Source organism: Natrix helvetica (genome assembly GCF_964273705.1).
Source record: "Natrix helvetica genome assembly, chromosome: Z".
In the NCBI taxonomy this organism is placed as follows: Eukaryota; Metazoa; Chordata; class Lepidosauria; order Squamata; family Natricidae; genus Natrix; species Natrix helvetica.
In genome coordinates this window covers 35303650-35315307 of record NC_138554.1, presented here as the reverse complement: position 1 = coordinate 35315307, position 11658 = coordinate 35303650, and the positions used below count along the sequence as shown (strand labels likewise).

General features: G+C 35.8%; 1 protein-coding gene across 1 annotated transcript; it reads right to left on the bottom strand.

The window, feature by feature from the left end:
- Window positions 1–2816: 2816 nt before the first annotated feature.
- Window positions 2817–3847, bottom strand: LOC309401538 (olfactory receptor 1E16-like; the record flags this gene model as incomplete). Its single annotated transcript, XM_081970608.1, is given in 2 exon segments — window positions 2817–3337; window positions 3340–3847. Coding segments are annotated over 2 exon segments (1029 nt in total).
- Between the last annotated feature and the right edge of the window lie 7811 nt (window positions 3848–11658).

Here is an 11658-nt window from a genome sequence, read left to right as displayed (position 1 = left end):
ATTATCCACTAGGACTCCAAGATCCTGCTTGCAGTTACTGGCATTAAGGCAAGTGGCATTTAGTCTATAGCAGTGACGTGCGGTGAGGTTTACGGCTGGTGAGGCTGGTGACGTCATCAGGAAGGCGGGGAATGGGACCACGTGTGCTGGAGCCTGAGGCTGCCTCAGTCTCAAGCACACATGATCCCATTCCCCGCCTTCCTGAGCGTGCTTCACTGGCTCGCGTTCCGCGATCCCCAACAGCAGCTGCTTTTCTGTGCGTCTGGTGTTTAGGACATCCGGCTATCAACCTAAATGCCAGACGCACAGAAAAGCACTGAAAAGCACTTTGCCTCCAAGCCACTTCGTCTTGATGACATCGCCGACGTCGCTGCTGGGCGCGGCTGGACGGAGGTAACCAGAGTGGCGCCGAGGGGTCCGGGCGGACGAAAGAGCGAGCGAGCGAGCGATGGAGGATCAGGAAGCCTGATCCTCGGTCACTCGTCTGCCGGACTGCCTCGGCGACACTCTCGCTACCTCCGTCCGTCCGTGCATGGCAGCTGCGGCGACGTCATCAAGCCCCTGCCACTTCTGGATATCTATTGCAGTCGCGAGGAACACGCAAAGTACAACAGAGGCAGGAAGGTTATTGGAGCTTCTGAGAACTCTCCTGCCTCCGCTGGTTGCCCAACTGGCACCACCCCGTGCGCGCTTCTCTTTCTCCCTCCTCTTCCTCTTATATATATATGAAACTCCCTTGTGGATATTATTATTATATATTATTATTCCATGATGAGAGGTGAGGCTCTGCCTCCCCTGCCTCCAATGACCGCACGTCCTTGGTTGTGGTCTACTTTATCAAATGCTTTACTAAAATCTAAATATACTATGTCCTCAGCATTTCGTTGATCCACTAATTTAGTCACTTTGCCAAAGAATGAAATAAGATTTGTTTGGCTAATCTGTTTTTGATGAATCCATGTTGAATCCTTGTCAAGAAAAGGAATTTTTAAAATGAAAATAATTTTATATATTTAGATAAATATAGATGTACATTTGTGCCTATATATGTGTATTTCAATTTTCTGAAAAACTTGCATAAATGACATGGATAAACAGGATATAATAATTCTATCCTGTTGTATTAATGTTTTTAGTTAGATTTTATATTGAAAAGACTCTAACTAGATAAATAAAATATATGGATATTGCTAACAATGGGATTATAGAAATATATGGATATTCATCAAATTTAAGTGATCCTTCACATTTTTGATAAACTATCAATTTCTGTACATTTATTTTAACTATATGACAAAAGAGCACAATTATTCTCAAAATTTCTTTTTAAACTAATATAATTAATATAAAAATATTTTGCTTCTCAGAAGTAACTGTGGAAAGATATAATCTTATGTAAGCTTATTCAGGGAAAAAAACAAAATAAAACTGTTTTCCCCATTGGATATAGTGGGGTTGATAGATTAGTAGATGTATGGAAGTAAAACTATTTTGAGAGGTATCTTACAGGTTTCATTATATCTTAGTCACAAAGGCTGCAGGAAACAACAATAAAATTTGAACAATTTATTTTATAATTGAGTACAATATCAACAGCTCAGTCTTCCAATTCATAGTATGGATGTCCAAGTAATTTAATAATCAAAAATTTAAACATGTAGCTAAGAAAGATTAGTTAATTATATTCATGAGGCTCACAACACAAAGATTCACTATTATTTGTGCAAACATTTTCTGAATATCAAAATGGACCAAAACAAACAAATTTAACGTACTTAGAAAAGCATATTTCAGATGAGATGCCATAGAACAGGGTTGTCAAACTTGATTTCATTGAGGGTTGCATCAGGATTGTGTTTGGCTTCAGAGGGCTGGGGGTGAGCAAGACTATGGTGGACATGGCCAGCTTGATGACACTTGTATCGGGGGCACCTTTGGTGACCAAGTGCTAAGGCATGACTTCCCTGAGACCCTCTCTCACTCTCATTATACTCTCCTTCCTTCTTTATTTCCCATCTTCCCTTCTTTTTTTAATTCTTTCCTCTTTCTTTTCCTCATTTCCTGTCTCTTCTTGCATGTTAAAACGCAAAAGGGGAAACATTTCTCCTTTTATTTCATTTTTAGTTTGTTTGCTAGTTCTCTGCCAGCAAAAATAGAGCTTGCGGCGGGCATGCACAGCCCCCCTAAATCCATTTTTGCTGACAGAGGCACCACAGGCCAGTCCTTTGCTGTTTCCAGGCTAGCCCTGTGGGCCAGATATAAGCACCCCTGCTATATTATTTTTGATATAATAGTTTAGACATAAATTTTAAAAAGGAAACTACATATAAGAGTCAAAATGGCACAGTGGTTACAATTCAGCCCTGCAAACTACTTCTGCTGCCTGCCGGCTGCCTGCAACTTGGCAGTTTGAATCTTACCAGGCCAAGCATTCCATCTTTACGAGGTCAGTAAAATGAGGACCCAGATTGTTGAGGGCAATATGCTGACTCTGCAAATTGATAGAGAGGGCTTTAAAGCACTTTAAAGCAATATATAAGTCTAACACACACACACACACACACACACAGTAGTTTATTGGATTTAAATCTACCACCTTACTGCATACATCTTGATCCCTTCCTCCCCATTTCTGTTAATTTTAATTCACATTTAATGATACTATTTATTGTTTTAATGTATTAAATTTGTTTTCTCTCAACTGATTATAAGCAGCCTAGAGCTTCCTTTGGCAAGATGATTGGCAATAATTGTAACAATATTTATGAATATAGAAATAAAAATAAACATAAGACGAAATAAATGATTTTAAAAATCTATGATAATGTATTGGCTTGCATTCTTGCAAAATAATATATTCTGCATCTAACTCTCCTCAGGGCTTTATGGACCTCTTGATTTCTTAAACTGTAGATTAAAGGGTTGATCAGAGGTGTCAAGACAGTGTAGAAAATGGAAAAAACTTTATTCAGTTCCCTCAGACTGGGTGTATCTGGCAAAATGTAGACAATTATTAGTGTACCGTAAAAAATACAAACCACAATGAGATGAGATGAACAGGTTGAAAAGGCCTTTTGCCTTCCGGTAGTGGAAGATATCTTTAGAATTGTGGAAATAATGGCAATATAAGACATTAGTGTTAGTAGAAATGGAGTGATAGTGAAAATGACAGTCAAAAGGAAGGTAACAAGATGAACTATTGTTGTGTCACTACATGCAAGTTTTTCAAGTGGAATCAAGTCACAAAAATAATGATTTATAATATTAGGGCCACAGAATGATAACTGAGCGAGCAGTGCTATTGTTAGGCAATTTGCTAAGAAAGAACCAATCCACATCCAATCATAATCTGAACACCAACCATAACATGCATGATAGAAGTATAATGTAGAGGTCTACATATTGCCAGATATCGGTCATAGGACATGGCTGCCAGGAGGTATGTTTCTATGCAAACACAAGAACCAAAAAAATAGAATTGGACTAGGCATCCAGTAAAAGAAATAGACTGTTGACCAGTAAACAAATTGGCCAACATTTTTGGTAAAATGATTGAACTATAGCAGGTCTCCAGGCAGGACAGATTCCCCAGGAAAAAGTACATGGGGGTGTGAAGATAGTGGTCAACTATGACTAACAATATAATGAGGAGATTCCCAGTTATTGTTGCAAGATATATCATTAAGAAGAAAAAGGACAGAAGAGGCTGTAACTCAGGGAGAGTTGCAAATCCCACAAGAATGAATTCTGAGATTATAGTCTGGTTTTTTGTTTTTATGTTGAACATTTCATCCACTTGGTAATTATCATATTTTCTTTCTGTATATTTCTCATTGGTGGAACCCATGGGAGGTCTGTTGAATTGTAAAATAAAATAAAAATGAAATGGATTTTAAAATGGATTTTAAAATGTAAATGCACATATAATTCCAACCAGAATTTTCCTTATCTTCTTAGGTAGAGAGGCTTGAAATAGAGTTGCAGAAGAATTGCTGAAGTCACTATGAAGCCATAGCAATATTTATGACATCTTCTGTTTCAAAAATAGTCTGTGTCATTTCATGGAGGAAATAATATTTTGTGATTTGAATCTAATTAGAAATTTAGATTAGGAATATAGAATTCCACTTTTGCCAATGAATATTCAATAACATTTTCTGAGTTCACTTTTATTGTATCCCAAAGTTACAAGCATGATTTTATCCTTTCAATTTAATTGAGGTTTATTCTTATAATGATGATTTTCAATTTCTCTAGATAATAGACATGAAAATCTGAATAATGGAATATGATGTAGGGCTAATATTTGGACAATGGTAAATGTTGCTTTATTATCTGGACATTGTATACCAACTAAAATATGAACCAGTATTTTCAAAGCTATTTTAGATTAGGACTATATATAAGATCACCTAAAGTGTTACTGAAATCAAATAAAAGATCAATAATTAGCAATAATGTAGTAAAAATATCAGTTTACAATAAATAATCTATCAAATTAAAAATATCCATTCTTTTGATAGCAAAATAAAAACATACTGGTTTAAAGATCCAGATATAGTCTAAAGAGCTAAAGGATTTCCAAATAAAACTAAAAAAATCATATTAGACTGGTTTTATTTTGTATTTGTTTCTCTTTCAGTTGATCTAATTGTTATTTGCTTTATATTGTACTGTGCTCAGTCACCTCATATATTTAATTTTTTATTAAATTTATCTGGTATTCCTAATCTCAGTGCCATTTTATTGTTGTAAGATATTTTAAGCAACAAAAATAAGAATGGCATTTCATGATTTTAATAAATAACTATCCAATAAATCCCAATATTTAGGATTACCCAGATATTACTCCCACTGTATTCAATATATATTAACCTGGTAAATGTTTTAGGTTTACATACCAAAGCAGTTACCTTTCTCATGACTGTTATTTTAACTATCAGTATATTTCTTCTTTCAATGATATCATATATTTGAATTATTGCCCCAATTCTAAAACTCTATTCAAATCTTTCAAACTGAGTATATTTAACAAAATCTAGGGAAATTATTAGGAAATTACAAAAAAAAAAACCTCCTACCATAAAGTGGGAAGAGCAGATTAAAAGGGCCTTTGCATTTCTGTAGCAGATTATTTTTCTTTGTTTAATATCCTATATCTTTTTAAATATCTTCAATATTTCTTTTCATCCTGCTAAATTTAGAACAATTTATCACAGGTTAACCTCAAACAACAAAATTAATATGCTGATAGATAATAGATACTATATTTATAACTTCCATGTTTTTAGACAATTTAAATCATGAAGAACACTGATCAATATTAGCTCTGATGCATGATTAATAGAACTGAGATAATAACAGTTCAACTCTAGAAAGAATCAAATATTGAAAAATTGCAAAGAATAACTAGTGGAATTAAGTTCTTAAGTTTTGCTTTTTTAAAAAATAAAAAGACAAGATGACATTTGTACATTATAGGAGCAGAACAAAATGAGAAATTGCTTTGGAAATATGAATTATGCTCACACCTAATTTTGGTTTGTTGAAACAATGGTTTCTCATTTAGGCAAGGTTTTAAGGGTTCCTATTTTTTAGATAAAGAAAATCAACAGTAGGTTAGCACTTACCTGCAATCACTCTCTGTTCAGGGGCTTTCAATGAATAACCAAGAATTGCTCTAAATTTTGAATGTCAAAAGTAGATGTTCAGTACACTAGAAATGTTTTAGACAATTATATTTCTTTATGTAAACCAGGGGATTTGCTGATTTGCTCTTTAGAGAAAAAAGTATGATGGAGTCATACTTGTAAACCTCAAGGATCTGCTAATTCATTCTTTCCCATAGGACCATTTTGCTTCAAACATAGACGTTAGACTATTTCACATAGAAATAATAATATTTTCTTTGCCAAAGTATTGCCAAAGTAATTGAGATTCTAAATCTAACATAGCTTTCCCCTTCAGAATTGTAAATAGATTTACTCAGGAGTTCCAGGCATCCTGCTGTATTCGAATTCCTCAATTAGACCTTGTAGTGAGTAGGACCAGAAGTGCTACCCTCAGAGAAGTCCCTTTGAATTGCTGCAATTTTTTTTAAAACTAAGAAAGTGGGAGAATCTTTTTTTTAAATCTAGCTTGGAGGAACATGACAGGCTGATCAGTAGAATACAGCAGAACACAAAATGTAGAGACTCAGAGGTTGTTGTTTTTTTAATTCAAGGTTTTTATTTTTTATTATAAATTTTAGCATATTTTATAAACAAAGTGTTATCCAGGTCTTTTCTTTTACATTCTCTCATATACATAATCCATTTTACATCATAGTTCTGTTTTCAGCCATATTATTCTCTTTCCATATTTTTGATCTTAAACTTATTTTCTTCTTAGTACATAAACAATATCACTAATTGCCCCTTCAAAGTTAAACCAAATTATCATTTCATATTTCATCTGTTGGTCTTTTTTTATTATAAGCAACATGCATCCTCAAGTTCAGTTTTTACATAGAGAACATTTAACAATGTTATTATGCACAATTAACAATGTTACTATAATTTCCTTATATCTTAATTGACTACATACCATTAACAATATAAATACAATTCCCTTAAATGTACTAATATGTTCCTTCTTTCCCTTTCTCCTCCTCTACCATTTTCTCTTGGTCTCTCAAAGATTCCCCTTCTTATTAATTTTCTTCTTTTCTCCCATTCTCCTAGCAGCTGCTGCTTCTTCTTCTTCTTCTTCTTCTTCTTCTTCTTCTTCTTCTTCTTCTTCTTCTTCTTCTTCTTCTTCTTCTTCTTCTTCTTCTTCTTCTTCTTCTTCTTCTTCTTCTTCTTCTTCTTCTTCTTCTTCTTCTTATTATTATTATTATTATTATTATTATTATTATTATTATTATTTGATTGTATCACAGCGGCCAGTTGATTCGCCAGATTTGGCATTGATTACTAGTCGGGCCCCACCCAGGGGCCTAGGACGTCGTAACGTATTTTCGTAATATACGTGCAGATCCAAGCAGTGCAGCTTTTTGCATTTGACTGATGGTGATTTTGTCAAGTTTTAACTGTTTTAAATGTAATTCCAGTGCTTTTGGAATAGCACCCAGTGTGCCGATTACCACTGGAATTACCACTGCTGGTTTGTGCCATAATCGTTGGATTTCAATTTTTAAGTCCTAGTATTTCGCGACTTTTTCATGTTCCTTCTCCTCAACCCTGCTATCACCTGGTATTGCAATGTCTATGATTGTAACCATCTTTTTCTCAACCAGTGTGATGTCTGGTGTGTTATGCACTAGTATTTTGTCTGTTTGTATACGAAAATCCCACAGGATCTTGACGATCTGATTTTCGGTGACTTTTTCAGGCTTATGTTCCCACCAGTTTGTTGTTGTTTTAATATTATAATTTTTGCACAAATTCCAGTGGATCATTTGTGCTACTGAATTGTGCCGCAATTTATAATCAGTCTGCGCGATATTGTTGTTTCCATAAATCATACATTCGCTTTAAATAGCCTCTTTTTTTTGGCTCTGAGTTGTAATAACAGGCCATTATGGCACGATTTTCATCTGCACTATATTTCTGTCGTTTTGTTGGCTGGTCCACTTGTAGCCCACTTGTCGATGGATGCCCAGGGACCTCAACATCCGCCGCGGCCCTTGTTAACCCGCGCGACGACCGATGTGGTATAGAATTTTTATTCGTTTCTTTCACCATGTTGTATGGGTTGGCGAGTTTTTTTATGGGGCCAGGTTGCCAACCTGACCCCAACCCTCCTCCTTTCTCATCCGGGCTTGGGACCGGCAATGGCGAAGTTGTTGTTGTTGTTGTTGTTGTTGTTGTTGTTATTATTATTATTATTATTATTATTATTAATTATTATTATTATTATTTATTATTATTATTATTATTATTATTATTATTATTATTATTATTCCTCCTCCTCCTCCTCCTCCTCCTCCTCTTCTTCTTCTTCTTCTTCTTCTTCTTCTTCTTCTTCTTCTTCTTCTTCTTCTTCTTCTTCTTCTTCTTCTTCTTCTTCTTCTTCTTCTTCTCCTTCTCCTCCTCCTCTTCTTCTTCCTCCTCCTCCTCCTCCTCCTCCTCCTCCTCTTCTTCTTCTTCTTCTTCTTCTTCTTCTTCTTCTTCTTCTTCTTCTTCTTCTTCTTCTCCTTCTCCTCCTCCTCTTCCTCCTCCTCCTCCTCCTCCTCCTCCTCCTCCTTTTCATAATTATTATATCTTTTCTTCAAAATCCTTTTCCTCACTTTTAATTTTATTGTTCTAGTAGTTTTCCCCAGGTTTTTCCTAGTCTCTTCCACCACAGACCTTCTTCTCTTTTCTCCTGGTGAGATCTGCCCCCTGAAAGGTGATGATTGTGGAGGAAAGCATTTTCAGGCAGAGGATACCCTCCCCAATTCCAAAAACTGTGGTTGCAGAGGCGCTGCCACCTAAAAGCTCTTTCCTCCACGATCCTTGCATCTGCAGTGGGAAAAGGCTCAGCGGGTGTTTGAGGGGCAGCAAGCATTTGGAGGTTCCTGAGGGAGCCAAGCCTTCTCCACTCACAATTTTTTCGCCCTGAGAGCATCACTGGCAGCCACTTCCCTCTGTTCAGGAGGTTTGTGCTCTCTCCGCTTCTGCGCCTCGGCCTGAAAATGCTTTCCTCCATGATCCTCATGTTTCAGGCTGGACAGCGTCAGTGAGAAGAGCATGAGAGTGGAGCTACTCTTTTTTCCGGTGGGGCAGAAGGAGGCGAGGTGGCCTCAGGTGCCGTCCAGTGAGAGACTCTCAGAGGTGTTGCTTCTTGGGCCAAAACAGCAGCTTCGTTCTCTTTTGACAGCTGCCTAGTTTGCATGGGGTGGGGAGAAATCTATGCATTAGAGGGGGGAGAAGGCTGAGCTTCTGCTAGGGATGGCCTTTCCTCCCTCCAACACATGGATTTTTCCCCACCTCATAGCAAACGAGGTGGATGTCAAAGAGAGCGAAGTGCAGTGCTTCTTCCAACAGCCGAGTCCTCCACTCTGGCAAAGGAAGGGGGTGCACAGAGCAAGTATGGTGCGGACAGGTGGGGCAAGAGAGAGAGCGAGTGGTGACCCAGTGGGAGGGGGTAGCAATCAGGGGCAGGCCAGGGGAGAGACCATACAGGTACATGGACCTCCGGCTCTACCAGTATGCAAACGTATGCCTGATTTCCACTACCAGCTCTGGCTTACTGGTGCGTACCGTTAGGAACCCACCACTGATACTATATATTGTAGATCAGTGCTCCCCAACCTTCCAAGTCAGCAAACTAGTGGAGATGGCAGAGGTGGGTTATGGGGGAGAAGGGGTGGTTATGTGTACATGCCTTTTGGTTTACTTAAAATTTACTTAATTTTTTTGTAGATTTCAGACGGTTTATATGTTGCTGTGTGGTTCTAACAGTCTTTTGAATGGTTCAGATATTTTTTGTCAATATATTATCCTTCTCATAGTTTCTGTTGGTTGCGCTATAGCGAGTTGAATGGTCAGGCACTATTTGATAAAGTTGTGTAGATAACCATTTTGTTGGCAATCTGTTTCCTTGTTTCCTGGCATTCTGAATTGAATGCTGCCATGTATTTGTAAGCATCTGAATTATTTTCTTACATGACTCTTCTTGTTGAAGATTGGGTTGCTACTTGGTATAATGGAGAATTGGTTTGTGTGGGTTGTTTTCAATTTATCTAACCCATCTCTTTATTTTAAAAAAAGCCCTCCACAATTAAACCCAGTGCTCCACATATTCTATTGGAACAATAAATGTGAGTTTAAGAAATATTTATTTCATACTGTAAATTTAGGTATTTTTATTTAAATGCAATTTCATGTGGAATTTTGTGTATCTGTGTAAGAAAGATAGATTCATGAAATGTATTCCTTTTCTTTTAAATATTTCCATTAAATGAATATTTCCATTAAATGCTATTAATGGCATCTCCCATGTTCAAATCGCTTGATGAATTAGATATCTGAAATTTATGCCTTATATTCAGTGGCAGGTTCTGATTATTGTTTTAATTATAAGAAATTGCTGGGGCCTGTGTTTTTGATTCATGCATACATAATATTCACTACTGGAACAAATATTTTTCATTATTTTCTGCTACTTTATGGTAATTATTTTAATGTATGCTTCTAATTTCAGTTCTGCTTCCTCTACCACCACTCTTATATTGATTGAAAAAAGGTTAAAAATGCTAAAATATATTTCTTTGATATTATTAAAATGATGTGAAAAGTGGTTCTGGCATCCATGTGGCATGCGAACCATGAATTGCTAACTCCTAACTTAAAGCAACTTTGGAGTTCATGTTATTTAAAGCAACCAGACATGTTTAGTTTCAAATAAATTATCTGGCCACTGCTATGTTATTGGTATATTACACTAGCTGAAGTATGAGACTATAGAAAATCCTTTTGGAGTAAAGAGTGGAATGCTATTTTTCTTATCTTCTTTACCTACTATAAACATTGCTCCCTTTGATAATAGGATTTCTTTCCTTCCCAATTGATTTTGGAAATAAAGCACAGTGATAAGAAAACCCTACTGTGTAAAAGGTCAGATATTAATTTAGTGTTTCACAAATTTCTAAATCACTTTGATTTAGATAAGGAGTAAGAAAGTGTAGCTCTGTAGTTGATCTGAAACTTCCTTTTCACCTTATCATTGGCAAGACTAGCTTAAAATAATGGATATTGGACCAACAAATTCTGAAATATCTATTTGTTCAACTTGGTTTGGGTGAAATATATCATAGTTTTCAGACTCCTTTAGACTTTATTTTGTTTTCTTCCTTTGCTAAGAATTACAAAACTATCTATTTTAAAAGTAAGGTTGAATTCTACTTTAGTATTCCAAGAAGCATTATTGCAATTTGTAAATCATAGCTATCCATTCTAAGCTTAGAAAATAAATAAATTAAAACTTATTAAAATTTGCATGGTAAATTGCCACAGAATCTCAATCTTGCAATCTACATTGGAAATATGAGAATACATTCTAGAAGACACCTTTGGAATATTGCCATGAAAACCAAGTGGATATGTTCATGAGGTCACTATCTAACTGGAAAGAAAAATTAGATTTATACCTTAAGGACACACTTGTGATCAGTGTAGAAAGAGTAATTAATAATATCTGACTGCATACACAGATATGCAAGCTTTCCTGTTTGAAAATTGTAATATCTCCCATATGAATGTTAATATATGATAAATAGTTTGAAATGCTTGGTATAACATCTAGATTTTCTTTCAGACAGACAATTTAGTACCCCACTAATACAATAGTAGATAAGAACTTAGTAAAAAAGGAATTTCTTGTTGGTACAAAGAGAAAAATAGAATAACAGAATTAGAAAAATATTGGAAGTATTCTAGTCCAACCCCCTACTCAGGAAGGAATTTGGGTTATCAGAAGGTGAGTGTTTCATCACTAAATATGGATCAATTGGAGATAGTTTATGCTTGTCTTTTTTGGCTCAATTATTTCAATCTTAAAGTAATGAACTATAGATTGTTAAGGTAGTGTGACATGAGAAAGAACTTAAGTATGCTTTTATATTGAATATTATTGCATTATTTTACATACCATGAATTCTGGATATATCATACCTTTCTGTAATATGAAATACTG